General features: G+C 30.2%; 1 protein-coding gene across 1 annotated transcript in view; it reads left to right on the top strand.

Moving 5' to 3' along the window:
- The first annotated feature begins 553 nt into the window (after positions 1–553).
- The window catches only part of LOC148273797 (acetylcholine receptor subunit alpha-like), a 103888-nt gene continuing 89059 nt past the window's right edge, over positions 554–15382 (top strand). The window contains exons 1-2 of the mRNA XM_088238178.1: positions 554–581; positions 13148–13287. Coding sequence (XP_088094304.1) covers positions 554–581; positions 13148–13287 — 168 coding nt within the window. The remainder of the gene's footprint in view (positions 582–13147; positions 13288–15382) is intronic.

Raw genomic sequence — 15382 nt, 5'->3', positions numbered from 1 at the left:
TAATTTGTTAATCTTAATGATTCCTTAGGGGGTGAAATCCAGACTTTTGTCTATAAACATTTGGATTAACTTAAAATATTATAATACAAAGAAATAAAATGAATACTTTTAACATAATATTTATTTATTTATTTTATTTTATTTAAATCTTAAAGTAGGGCACACATATCATACATATTGTTATGTGTGTTCTAATAATAACATTACAAATATATTTAATTTATAAATTGTTTATCACATATGTCTTGACCATTATTTTAAATTTTGATATGTTTTTTTCTTCATAAATATTTTTTTCCATTTCGTAATACTTTTTAATTGCTTTAAATAAAATTGAATTTTGTGACTTTGCCTTTTTCCTAAATGGAAGTCTAATTTTGTTCTTTTCTCTAGTATTGTGATCGTGTTCATTATTAAAATATAGTTTCAATGTTGATTTACCTAGAATTACTTTAAGTCTGTTTTTCCAAAATGTCTACTTTACGCTCCCGCTGGCGGTAAAAATGTCTTTAATTTCAAATTATCTTATGAAGAAAATAAGGAAAAGGCAGAAATGTCTCTCAACTTATTAATTGACAGAGGTAAACGTGTGTGAGAAATATTTACAAGTGAAGAAATCAGAATTTCGTATCTACGTATATGAGACAGGTGTTTCTGAGATTATAAATTATTTCGTCAGAGATTTAAGACTTGACGATTACCTTGATTAAACAAAACAAGCGATGTGAAAACTAAATAATGTTACAAAGGATATTTTACGCATCTAAATTTAACTAATGTAATAGGCAAAACATGGGATGTGCGTTATTTTAAAATTTAAATAAACGTTTTATTACCGCAGTTCATAAAAGGCAAAACATAATTCTAGGCATTTATAGGGCTAACCTATCGTTGAATGGTTTATGTTGCCACTTTACACACTGTGTAACATTTACCGTTTTGCTTATGTTTGAAGTTTAATTGCTGAAACTTCAACTTTTAAACTTTACAGTTGGAAGAATAAAATAAATAAAAACACGGACACAGATATAGTGATTTAGATTCACTCAACTCTTAATATATTCCCGTATTTTCGACCTGGATTATTGCACTACAGCAATGGTTTGTTTAAAAACAATAGATATTTACCATTGAAGTGGTGCCTATTTTTAATTTTTTTTAAATTTATTTTTTTAATTTATTTTTTTTTTGTTTTCTTACAATAAACATGACAATAAAACAGAGTATTAAAAAAAAACATAATTACATATCAACGAAATACATATTAATAGAAAAATAGTAAACTAAAAAATCCCACAAAGGCATGGCCTGTTCGTGGGTATACAAGAAAATGTTAATGAATTTTTGCTCCTATAACAAACAATGGACAGTTATAATATTTTTGTATGACATAAGAAAGAAAAAATAAAATGTTCTGTAAAAGATAATATGGTATTGCCCATAGTGTTTTATTTTTTTGATAAATCGTTTATTGTGGGGACTAAAACCATCCAAAAACCCTTCAGTGCGTCCAGTTTTATCTGATGTCTTTTTTAAAACAGAAATATTTGCGTTTTTATGATTTCCCAAATATTACATTTTGACGGCCATTTTCAACGGGTTGTATATAAATAACTCACTATTGGAAAATAGGAACTAAGTTGGGGTACAGTGGGATTCGAACCATGGACCTTTGAACCGTGAGTCCGAGACACTAGCCACAGGACCACAACCCGATTCGACGATTGGACGGAAGGTACATAAAAATGATAATTATTTTTGAAATATGCAAAGTTTCATTCTGGTACTTTTCATAAAATAAAAAATAGCAAAATTGGTTCAGTTTCAATGTGCGGAAAACAGGACAACGAAACGTTGATTTTGTAGATTTTCGTAGAGCGTAATCAGTATCGGGAAGGTATTTGCGAGAGAGTGACAGAAAAACATTGTTCAAATGTCCTCTCAACATATCGTGATACACATTAGTTAAAGCAAGTTTCCCCGTCCACGAGATAAGCAGTTGCCAAGTATTTAGATGTGATTTGACGTCAAACGGAAAAGGCGACACAGTAATTATGCCATCAGACAGTTAACTTTGTAAACAGACATCTTACTTAACGAGGAGAGAATTAGACGGTGAGACATAAATGAGTAAACAAAACGCTTACTACGAAGGTGCGCTATTAATATTCACAAAAACATGACACAGAGGACGCTCGGATAAAACGTTGAACATTATTTTGGACCAAAGGCTGTATTGAACACCCCAAGGATTAATAAATTACAACTGATTGATTTTTTATGAAGAACTTTATTCATTTTATTATTTATATAATTTTTCTAGCCTTGGTCAGACTGAAGTTGCATCTAAGTTCAGAGAGAATTAAGTTGTCAATAAAAGGGCGCGCAAAGCCGAGCCGTTAAAGTTCAATAATTTTAAACGATTATTGACGGCGCACAGTGACTGCAACGCTGAATCTGGCTAGGAATTGCGCGGGTGTTCAAGAAATGTGATTTTTTGTGAGAACTAATTATTTTCATTCCTTATGAGAAGCTTATACTTAGGCCAACTTATTTTAAATATTCGGCTGCTGGTTTTGTCTTTTTTTTGACATCAACAAACGATTTTTTTCCCTGAAATGTCAGCCTTTTATTAACACATTAAAATGAATAAAATTTCCTAAAGATTTAAAAAAACCGTTGTCTTATAATTAAAATTTAATTAAACAAAACAAATATAGTAAATACTTTTAATAATCAGTCACCATTTAAAAAAAATCATGATTTAAACATATTTTTTATTCCTTAATTTTTTTGACAGAAACCGAATGAGTTCATAATATAGTTGTACTAAAATAAATTGTGGGATTTTCTAAAAAGCTTTATTAGAATGCATAAAGATAATTTTTCAACTTTATTTAATGACAACGATTCCTAGAAAATTTAAACCATCTATAATGATCATTAGGCGTGCGGTTCAGAAATTTGTAATTAGTGTATAATTAAGCAAACGAAGTATTCATAATGAAAATATTATAATATTTGAACAAAAATAGCTTTTCAGTTATGCATTCTTTTTTAATATTACTTTTTTAAAATTATTATTCATTTATATTTATCATTAATATGCATTCTATATATTTATACCAGTAAAGTAATTCAGTAAATATATATCTCTCTTATTTTGACTTGATATATCTCTCTGATTTCCTTTAAAGATGAAGTTGTTTTTGTAATCTTCAAATTGACATTTTCACTCGGGATTTTGAAAGTAAAATTTGTCTAAGAATGTTGGTTTTTAATGCAAAAAATATTTACCCTTGCTATGGGAAGAATGAATGCGACGCCAATACAGCAATAAATCTATATTACAGAAAAAACGAATATATTCTCATAACATGGAAGACAGAGACGCTGTTCTGTGGCCGGTGTTTGTGTGAAACCGATTCCGTTGGTTGATGACAGTGATGGGGAATGCACGCACGCACGTAAGAAGACTGGCGTATTTAGGATTTTTTATTTGTTGCTATAACAGGGCTAAATTATATGTTTATTTTTATAAATAATGGAAGAAGAATTATTTTAGATTGTCTAGATGTTTTTTTTTCATTCAAATATGTGAATTTTAGAATATTTCATCTTTTGCTTGTGGTAACAAGGCGTTACATCACCGCACGCATAGGAATTATTTACCACAGTCTTTTTTACCACAAATTTTAAGAATTCAAAACAAAAGAGTTGGTCTAATTATTTTCTCAAAAAAAAACATTCAGTTCACAATCCAATAATAACAGATACGATGGATATTTTAAAGAAGGAAAATGGAAGTACAGGCATTTACTGGGCTTATGACCAGCGTTGCCAACCTAAAATTGGTAGATTACGAAAAATAAATCTGTAGATTCGTCAGCTCGAACAGTTTGTGGAGATCTACCGCGCTACTCTAAAAACTGTTTTTACCAAAGATTTTTTCAAGATCTTTAAAAATCAGTAAAACTACCATCGAATTCGGTAGAGTTGACAACGCTGCTTAAGACCTGTGATTGGTTGGTTTGGCTGATTATTTTACAAACTATGTAACATTCACCATTCTGGCCACGTTTTAACATCCATATTCCTTCAATTCTTTCATCTGTTGAGTTTCGAGAATGAAAAGAAAACCTTAAACGATTTACAGACATTACAAGAACAAAGGCCAAAAAAAAAATTTCCGCTTTTCCGGATTTGTGAACCGGATAACATAAAAAACTGGCTAGCTAAGTGATTCTCCAGGATTACACGGATTGTTGTTTTAAGGTCTTAAAAAAACGAAATTATTCCATCTTTCGTTTGGGATTTCAAAGAGATCCGACGATAATAATTGTTACAAATTTATGAGTGACGATTTGTTGTAAATCCTCAGAATAAAATGAAAATACTCATTAAAAAAAATTCCGTTAAACATCACAGAGGTCGTAAATCTACATGGATTAATTAGCCCTGTCAGAATTTTCTGCGAAATATTTTGCATAAAAATGCGGGAAAAAATTCTTAACAGAGACCGGAACAAATGGGTTTTGAATACACATTGATCTGAAAAGATAACTCGCATAGCCTGATTTTGACATATCAGTACAATGAAAATAAAAAACTGTAAAAAAAATCCATATAAAATAAATATAAAAAACCAAAGAAATAATGATTTAACAGTATTCTTAGTTTGTTCTAATCCTTGTAAACAAAGAGGGGCGACGGATGTGCAAAAAATGCGACATAGACTTTCTTTTATATTTGATATTGAAACGGTTTAATATTAGAGATTTGATAAGAATGAATATGTTTAACCAAGTATTAAAAGATATACTTTTATACCAATCGATTTGTGACATAAAGTGTCAAAAAAGTTTTTAAACCGGTGTCATGAAAAGTTGAAGAGAATCACATGTGTCGCTGTTCATCATGACGATTGCTGAAAAGCGAATATGGATGTCTAGGTATTTACAGGACTTACGACCTGTTATTGGCTAGTTAAACATTGGCCACTTTACATGATGTGTAACTATCACAATTCTTCCCATGTTTGACCATCCACATTGGTGCAATGTTCAACTTTTCAATGTGCTGACTTTTGTAAAGTAAAAGAGCGGAATCCTATACGCCACAAAATGAGTCATATTGTTTTTTTTTTTGTTTGTTTGTAATTGTATATATTTTAAAAATAAAATAAATAGTGGTGATATTTAATTATTGGTGAACGAATTCGTTAATAAAGCTGGTTTGGTGGAAAGTTTTGCGACTTTGAACAAAATATCTGTTTGGCAAATAAAGTTTTACTTGAATAAACGGAACAAAGGAAGGAATCTACACAGAATACTAATTTCTTATATTTACAACTATTTCTCGTTTATTAAATACTGTTTTTCATTGAAAGTATAAACAAAAGTTTCATAAGAAAAGTCAGTATTCTAAATATTAGTTTGCTTTAAAACCCTTCTTCAAATAAACGAAATTAACTCTCCCTTCCCATTAATGTGTAGCCAGTACACATTGCATCTGTTGAGGAGTGCACTAGGTGTGAAGAATACCTCGTCATAGGAGAAGGAAAATTTAGTAAGTGGACTATATTTTTAAGAAAAAAGGTTGCGTAACTCCACTAAGCTGCTGGTGATGAGGCGTGATGCGTGCTGGAACCTGGCTGACGAAGCTGACGGTTTAATTGGACGCTGGCACAGCACAGCTTGATGAAAGAAAACGCACTTCACTCAAACTAAAAATACTAACACTATTTTTACGATATATTTTATTGCCCTTTAATAATTAGTAATATTTTTATGTTTTTTTTATTCTTTCTTTTCTTTTTTAATTACCATAAAATAAAAAAGTACCGCCTAATCACTTACAGAATATTTTCTTTTCTCTTTCTTATATTATACAAAATTATAATATACGTTTATTTAATATCGGAGCAACAAATTCATAAACATTTTACGTATGCCCGCAAACAGGCCATGTTTTTGAGGGATTTTTCGTTTACTATCCTTACTGTTCATTGCTTTATAATTATTCTTTCTTTTTTTAATACTCTGTTTTTTCTCTTATTAAAATGTCACTATCTAAAAATTAAGATCGTTTCTTTATCCTTCTTCTTTGCTTTCCATCCCCTCTCATCTCTTCAAAGTTAAGCGTTATTTTTTATGTAATTTTATTTTGTAAATCATTGTTTTTAATTTTGTATGAAATGGTAAGATTCAATATGTATATGTACTTGTAATTTTCTCAAACTGAGCGGTTTGAGTAGGTAGGAAGAAATTGCCTTAAGATAATATGCCTGCCCTTATATGTAAATAAATTGTACCTGTATATAAAGTGTTAATTGATTAATAAGTAAATGTATATTGTAAAAAAAAACAACAAATTATAATAATAAATTACATTAAAAAGAGCTGAAAGCTTTGTTGATACGGATGAGATTAATCTGACAGAATTATTTAAAATGATTCAGATCTCGGAAGATTTTTAGTGCCTCGAAATTCGGTAAACGTGTAAATATATCCTCTATAGATGTCGCTACAAGTGGAAAATGTACAAGAGTCAGTAATTATTTTCAGAATTGTACGCGCGAGATATCTCGCTTAGGGCCTTAAACGACATAACAGCTTTCGAGAGACATCTCGCTCCTGGAAAAGGTTACCAACTGAATCGAACAAATATCTAGGAGGTAAAATAAAAAAAAACTTTTTCTAAATTAAGAGGTTGCTCAGAAAAAAAAGAGAATATATTTATTCTTATTTATTTATTTTATTTTGACACTTTATATACATATACAATAAATATACATACAAGGGCGGGCATATTGCCTTAAGTTAATTTCTTCCTACCTACCCAAACCGTTCAGTTTGAGAAAATTATAAATATATGGACATATTGAATCTTACAATTTTATACAAAAATTAATAGCAAAGATTAACAAAAATAAATATATGTATAAAAAATAACACTATACTATGAAGAGAGGAGAGGGGATGGGAAGGAAAGAAGAAAGATAAAGGAACAATTTAAATATTTAGATAGTGATATTTCAATCTTGACTTAAATGTAAATAATGAAGGGGCGTCTCTAACATTAGTGGGTAGATTATTCCACAATCGAGCGGCTACTACTGTGAAAGAGGAGGCAAGAAAATTAGAGAGATGACAGGGTATTAAAAGGGTTCTGTCGTTACTAGAACGAAGAGATAGTCCGTGTTGTGAAAGAGGTTGGATGATTCTTAGTGTATCTTGATCATTTTTGGTATGTCATATATTTATTTTTCGGTAGTGCAAATTAAATTTGAACACCTAGTTATACTTTAACTAATTAACAATGAATATACAAAAATAATTTTAAAAACAATGCATTGTATTAAAATCCAGACGCTTTTCGATAACTCTCTATCTACCTTTATAGATTAGTTACTACCTTTATGTGTTTTTGACAAAAACCAGCGCCATCTCACGAAACGATGCCATAGAACTAGCATACATTTTGATTCATATTCTAGTAGCAAAACGCATTAAAAAAAATATTTTACATTGATCATGTCGGGAATCGAATCCGAGACCTCTTTCATGTTAGACAAACGCGCTAATCATTAACTAAGATACGCTGCGTTTGTTGTACCAATTTAAAGCCATATGGATAATTGGATGCTGAAAGGAAATTGTGAAGATGATGACATTTATTTACAAAACGTTTGTTTCTTTTTCATTCCTGTAGACCTAGGCAGCGATAAAGACCATGACGGTATAGTCGAAGATAAATTCTTCCAAACGATTACGAAGATACACCACCGACCCCCCACCTCCAAGCTTTGGGTAGGTACATCGATATGTCACAAGGGGAAGCGTACGCTATTTTACACATTTCTACGCACTTAAGTGATATGCCTTAATTAAAACGTTAAAGTTGAATATAAATTATCAAGTTTTGAAGTAAGTATATCGGATTGAACCGACGGGTCTAGTACCTTAAGGTACACGTATCTACTCATTATAAGGGAAAAAACATTTTGCTTTGCCAAGCAGTTTTTGTTTTAATTACAATTTTAAAAAATTGAAAGTTCTAAAGTGGTAAGTTTTTTTTTCTTAAAAGTCTATTTCAAATATGAGAGAGAAATAACACAGTTTTGAAGTTGAACTAAATTCTGACATAACTGTTAGTTTTCAAAGCAAAGCTAGATGCACAAATAACGTGGCTAAATGCTGTTTTATTAATATGTAAGAGCATAAAGACGTGAAAATGTTGCCACTTTAAAAAATAAATTTAGTTATTACATTTTTTCCACCTGTTTTACTATCTTGAGTGAACGTATCGAAATGGCAAAAGAGCCGACTGTGCAATATCTCTGTAAATAAATACAGACAAGAGTTAAGCGAACGGTATTTGTAATTTTTAAAAGCCAAAAAAATCAGGTTTAAGCGATTATTTTTTGCTTGAATTGAGATTTATTGAAGTTGATAATCTACAATATAAATATTGTTGAAAAGTTTTTTCATACAACATTTGAAACAGTAAATTGTTAAAAAAACATTTTTTTAAATATTTCTTTATAAAAACGCGACATGTTTGGCTTTGACAATTATGAAGATTTATGGCGGTGTTCTATTTTAATTCAAACGCGTACATATAAAATTCAAAATTCAATCGAATTGTGACGTATTAGGAGCGTGGTCAATGCAATGAACCGTTTTCGCAACAATTTTAACTTACGAATTTAAAAATATTATTTAGTCCACTAAAAAATCAATTTCTTCACAGTATTTCATAGATCCTTATTAATTTATAATTGTTTTAAAAAAGTGATATTTCCCTATTCCGGGAAGGTTGACAACCCTTCTCCTGGCCCAGAAGCGTTTAATAATGATATTATTAGTAACAAGTAGTTATTTTATATGAAGGTAGAACGTTCAGGTAGGTCATGATGATATATCTCGAGGTATCAGCGGAAGTGTTGAGTTTATCGGTAGGAGTGTGATAGCGGTATAGGATAGGAAGTGAGTGACAGGAAATCTCTATGACACGGGGGTAGCTACCCTGTGGGCGGGAGTTTAAGGCTGGGTTCCATAACATTCGGGGGGGAGGGGGGGGGGATCATTTCAGAATATCAGGAGTTATGGGAAAGCCGCTCGCAAATCTGAGAGGATTACAAATATTAATACGTAACCATTATTATTTACTGATATGTATTAAAACTAATATTATTTGTGTACATAATAATTTTATTTTTGGTTTAAAATTTATGGCAACTGATAGAAAAAACTTTTTTTAGAATGTAATGACAGTACTTTTACAGGTCTTTTGACCTGTCATCGGCTGGTTTAAGTGTCCACTTCACACATTGTGTGACATTTAGCATTCTGCTTTTGTTTAAATATGCTGATATATTTTTGTTTTTGTAGACGTTTTTTGAGGCCATGCTAATCGACCAGCTAATGAAAGTCCTAAATTGGCATTAATGATATGTAATATAATGAGTTAACTTAACTTAAATAATCTAGGTATCTATTTAAATGAATGATAAATCAATGTAAATCTATTCAAATGTAAAATTGCTACTTCATAAAGATGTATACCGCTAGAGACACAATATTTCAATATCATTGATGTATAAATCTGTAAATAAATTATCAGTTAGGGCTCTACTTTGGTACAACTTAATTTGTCAGCATGCGTCGCACTCCGAGTATACACCAGGTTTACTTGTATGGAAGGGCTAGTTGTTCTTAGAAATTGCAATAAATGTGGCAAAAGGACACTGCAATACCGAATACCTAAAATATTTAACATGTTACCAAACAATGTAAAAAGTACTGAGTTAAATACAGGAGTAAAACCTTTAATAAAATTATGGTTAATCGAAAAAAGTTTTTTGTATAAGAGAATGTTTTTAATTTTTAATAATGCAATAAAATATATAATGTTTTTCAAGTAAAATTATTATTGATTAAGGTTAAGTATGAATAATCGAAGTAATTTATAAGAACCTGCTGACGTGTTGCATAATATATACAACTCAACAGGAATTTAATTAAAGACTATTGTGTAAATATTTAAGAAAACAGAATAAAAAAAAAAGTTTTTTTTCAATTTAAAAAAAAAAAATCTTTTAAAAAAACAGAAGTCTTGGCATGATCTAGGCAGACATTGCAAAAGTGCCATCTCAAGTCTAAAGCCATTGTGGGCATTTTGGTCTCTTCAATAGTTTAAAAACGTATTTGTTGTAATGTGTATTTTTTCGTTGATAATATTATATTGTAGGAAATTGTCATTTATTGTACTTGGGAAAAATAAAAAATCCGTATTTGCTTAAATTTTCCATTTGATGAATTATATGAAGTAAAAGATATGAAACCTTTATTTATGTGAGTGAGATTCATCTGGCCAAATTATTTCATTTGAGTGAGACTGCCGACCATAATCAGCTTACTATAGATTTGTAGAAGGTAGTTTTTGTCATTCATATATGTATATTACTGTCCGGTACTTGTGCAAAAGAGACGACGCTCTACAAAGTCTAAGTTAGCTGATATTGGCCGGCACTCTCGTTCTTAAGCCCGCTGTCATTTATTTTCTGCCAGCTACTATATAATATATGCTATTTACAAAAATAATCTCTTTAAAAAAGACATTTTTGTCAATAGTTCGAGATTTTTTTTAAATAGAAAGTAATTAAAATAATCATGTTTTCTTAAGAAATGCATTAAACAGTTTTGGAGCTATGAAAAATTATTATCTGCGCTAGCCTGGATTTACAAAAAAGGATTTCTAGTATACAATTCATATTTTGGCAAGATCTATATAAAAATTTGGGAAATAATTTTTTTTTTCATTTCATTTCATTTTTTTTTTTTTTTTTTTTTGCACCACAACAGGCCAGGATGCCTAATTACAGTGGTGAATTACATTACAGAACAACCAGGCTTGAGAAAAATCACATTTTCAATTTTTTTGTGTTCTCACCGGGAATCGAACCCGGAACCTTCCGTGCGTGAGTCAAGCGTCTTGACCACTACACCCCGGAGGCCGCCACCACTGTTGACGCATAAACATACATGAATTGCAAACTTTGTATCATTAACTTTGGTCACTGTCCGGGCGAATAGAGAATACAAAGAAGAATTTCAGCGATCTTATTTGAATTTTCTAAAAAGGGAAATTTTAATTAAATAATTTGCGTATCATCTAATCAGCGCTATGATTTTTTACAGATTTATAATTTTTAATTACTCCGCCTGGAACGTAAGTTCTCTACGGTAAGTTCTGTTGATTGGTAGGTTGGCTTACCGGAACCTGAAATCCATCACAATACTCTATCATTGGTTGGTTCGGGAGAAGTAAATCAAAGCAGTTTTTTTAAATAAATTTTTTCACACATTTTCGAGAAACTTCGCCATTAAATTAAAGGATCTTATAACACCACGAGTAAGAAAACATTTTTTGAATCCAATTTTCTATATCACTGAACTTCCACAAAATGTGTGTGAAATAAAACCCGAATCATGGACCAGTGTTTTCGACTCGATGACTACTCTCAGGAAATTATCCAGTCAAAGGAAATCCATTTTGACAAAAATTAGTTTAAAAATACATGTAGAAATGAAAAATGTTATTTTAATTTTATCATTTTTTTAACGTCAAGATCTTTCCTACCATTTTAAGGACCGCAAGATAAGGCTTCTTTTTGATATACCCAAAAAGAGGTCACGAACTTAAAAACTTCAACCTAATAATAATCCTGACGGAAAAGGATGTTAGGATTAACCGCTATTCTTATCTCAAAACTTGGCACAAAATTTATGGCTGGAACATCCTTAAGATTATTTTGAAGAGTTTTAAATTTTTCATATCGTAAAATAATCTATGCGTAATGGAATAATTAGCATTAGAATAGTTATTTATTACTATTGGTTGTACAGAAGTTAATGATAATTTTTTTGCCTTTTTATTTTTTTCAATTCTAAATGACAATATTTTGAGTATGTTCAAATGCTTGCAGACTGGCTGGATTTTCTCCCTAGGGAGTTATTAATATTTAAATTTGTTGCACCTTAGAAGCAAAACATTTTTGAGAATGAAATATGGAAGTCTCGGCATTTACAGGGCTTATGACCTGTCGTTGGCTGGTTTAAGTGGCCACTTCACACACACACTGTAACATTCACCATTCTGCTTATGTTTGAATATCACAACTTCCCCAACTCTTCCATCTGTTGACTTTTGTGAAGTAAAAGAGCTGAAACCTTTATCATGTGGGTGAGATTCATCCGGCTGAACCAATTCCTGTTTTTTTTTCCAATTTTCCAATTTACTTTAGTAAAAGAAGAAGAGAAAGAGAATCACTCGGTTATTGGTAGTAAGCGGGTGTGCATGCATGTTAGATGACTGGTGTATTGATTATTTTTAATGTGTTTTGTTAAAGCAGGCCTACATTTTATTTTTGTGTATTACGGAAAAGGAATTATTAAACATAATGTCGCCATGTTTTTTTTAAACGTCTTAACTTCAGAATATTCCGTCGTTTGCTTATGGTATTACGATGTTACATCACCACGCGCAAAGGATTTTTTAGCATATGCTTTTAAGAGTTAAAATCGCAGTTCATGAAATTCTTCATGCTTTCTTGCAATTTTTTTTATTGCTTTCAAGCCTTCATGAAATTTGTTGTTTGGAGATTCAGTCAGTTTCATTTTAGAAAACTTGAAATGGTTGATTTTAGCCAACATAGTAACGTTGTTTAGTAAGGGTTGCTATCTAGATCGTAAGGTTCTGTGTTTTTATCTAATAAGTTTTTATTTTCATTTTATATTAATTTTTTGTAGGTATTTAATAATTAATCTATTTTTATTAATATTAATTTTATATATTAGTAGCTTCAAAATAGGTATTTTTGTGCCTTCTTAGGTTGCTTATAATATTTCACTATATTTTAAGTTACCTATTTTTTATTTGATTTTTTTGTGTTGCAAGTAAAAAATATGTTCTATTTTTGACCAATAAACGCCGTATTTTGGGCACTGAATCACAAAACACCCATTTGTTTCTAACGATCGGCGTTCTTCCTATGTTTCAACGTCCGTACTTCTTTTATTTTATTTCGAAAAAAAATCGGTATTTGGAAAAGGTTTATTTATGTGATATTATAATTTTTCAGGATGTTCGGGAAACCCGGACGCCAAGCGTCTTTATGACGATTTACTCAGCAACTACAACAAGCTTGTCAGGCCAGTAGTTAATGTTACTGATGCTCTGACCGTCAAGATTAAACTTAAGTTGTCACAGCTCATTGACGTGGTAAGTGAAAAAAATTTATTGAAAAATTCGATTTTTACGTTTATTTTCGATGAAAATCTTACAAAAGAATGAAAAATCCATAGAATTAAGAATAGTCCGGAAACCGCATATGCACATCAAATTGAAGGCGACTCAACTACTCATAAATGAGTAGGTTTACGTATTGCACCATTAGTTTCTTTGTAGACGTCGTTCAGTACGCAACTCCTGATTTGAGTTAAACTATTTTGTGGTGTGTCAATGTGTAAAAATGCTGCCAAGATCTTGAAGAAACAGGATGCAATCACATTTCATGTGTAATTAGCAAATGAATGTGTATATAATAAATGCATTAATTAAAAATTGAATTATTTTTGCATCTGTCAGATTGTCGAAGAAACAAAATGAACATTTCGTTAGTGTTGCCAGGGTAGTAAATTTTTTTACCCTACTTTGCTCATATAATAAGAGAAATAATGAAAACTGAACCTCAGATTAAACAACGCCGTGGTGGACATTTGGCCGACATTATCTTGAAAACATTAAATATTGTTTACATGATATAAAATTATCCGTTTTATGTAAAATAAAATTTGTTTTATATTTTAAGTTCAAAGTTTATTAATTTTATTACTCTTATTAAATGAACTTTTACTTATCTACTCTGTTTTGTCAATCAATATTTCCGATTTCACAATAAAATTTTAGAAAAATTAACAAATCGTTTTTTTTTACCTAAAATTGTGTTATGGTAATATTCTTCGCGATCTGGTAATATTACTCGGTGACTTTAAGTATGCGCGTGGCAAAATCGTGTCTATGTGGGGGAATTATTGGACACAGTCCGATGCATTCAAATATGATTCTATGCTCCTTCTGGATTATTCTTAATTCTATGGAAAAATTCTAAAAGCGCCATCTATGAATAATTAGTTTCATATTTTCGTTTAGAATCACCTAAACACATAACCAGCGTTACTATTACTACCGATTTTTCGGTAGATCTACCGATTTAAGGAGCAAACTACCAATCTACCGATTTTAGTAGTAATCTACAATTCTACCGATTTCTAAATATTTCTTAGTTTTTTTCATAGAACATTTCAGTACAAATAAAACGAATTCATGTTATAATAATTTATGGTTTCTTTGCTCACTTAGGTTGCCATCTGTTGATTGTTAAAAAAACTCCTTATCTATTGTTCATAAGTATATAATGAATTATATATTAATTATTTATTATTTATTTATTTATTTAGTACTATGTATTTACATAGTCTAATATATATTTACAACACAATATTTACATCTATACTTATTCTAACCTTATTTATCACTATTATACACTGTATCCTAATTTATAATATTAACTGTTTCATATGTACATTTTCATTAATTATATTCATTATTTACACTATTTACTACCTAATATTTTTCACATATATACTTTTTACATTTAATTTTAAATATATTTACATTAATTTCATTTTTTATGCTTTCTGGCATTTCTTCAAATAGTTTTATTCCCTTGTACATAAGGCAGTTCTGGGACATTGCTTTTGATTTTTTTCCAGTCTTATATTTTTAGATCCTCTTGTTGCATAGTTATGAAAGAACTCATTATTTTTTAGTTTATTTTGAAAATATCTCGGAACTGTTCCTTTAATAATTTTGTTTATTTCATTGGCAACATTGAATTTGATTCTTTGATCAATTGCCATGATATCTAGAAGTTGAATCATTTTCTTAACATTTGTTCGTCTCCGATGAAATTAATTGGTTGGTATTGGTGAATGGTGATTGCCGGTTATTTTCAAATATATAATATTGTGGTATGATAAATCATGACCATAGAATTTCATGACATTATATATAAATTCATATATATCTTTGTTTATCTTATAAAGAGAAATGAAAGCGGATCACCTTTCACATAAAAATGATAGAAATTGTGTTTTTGTCAGTTAATTATCTATTTAAATTTAGTTGAATCATTGTTTTAAGCAGTGTTTTCAGTACTTCAGCAGTTGACAATTTTTACATTTAAAGAACTTTAAAATATTAATTACTTATTTGTTTGGCAATTTTGTTTGACAACAAACTTTGACTGATGATT

Source organism: Micrasema longulum, unplaced genomic scaffold, assembly GCF_059751315.1.
Source record: "Micrasema longulum isolate JH-2025_06_02 unplaced genomic scaffold, ASM5975131v1 h1tg001830l, whole genome shotgun sequence".
NCBI lineage: Eukaryota > Metazoa > Arthropoda > Insecta > Trichoptera > Brachycentridae > Micrasema > Micrasema longulum.
The sequence above is the reverse complement of the archived record's forward strand: the minus strand, read 5'-3'. Positions and strand labels throughout refer to the sequence as shown.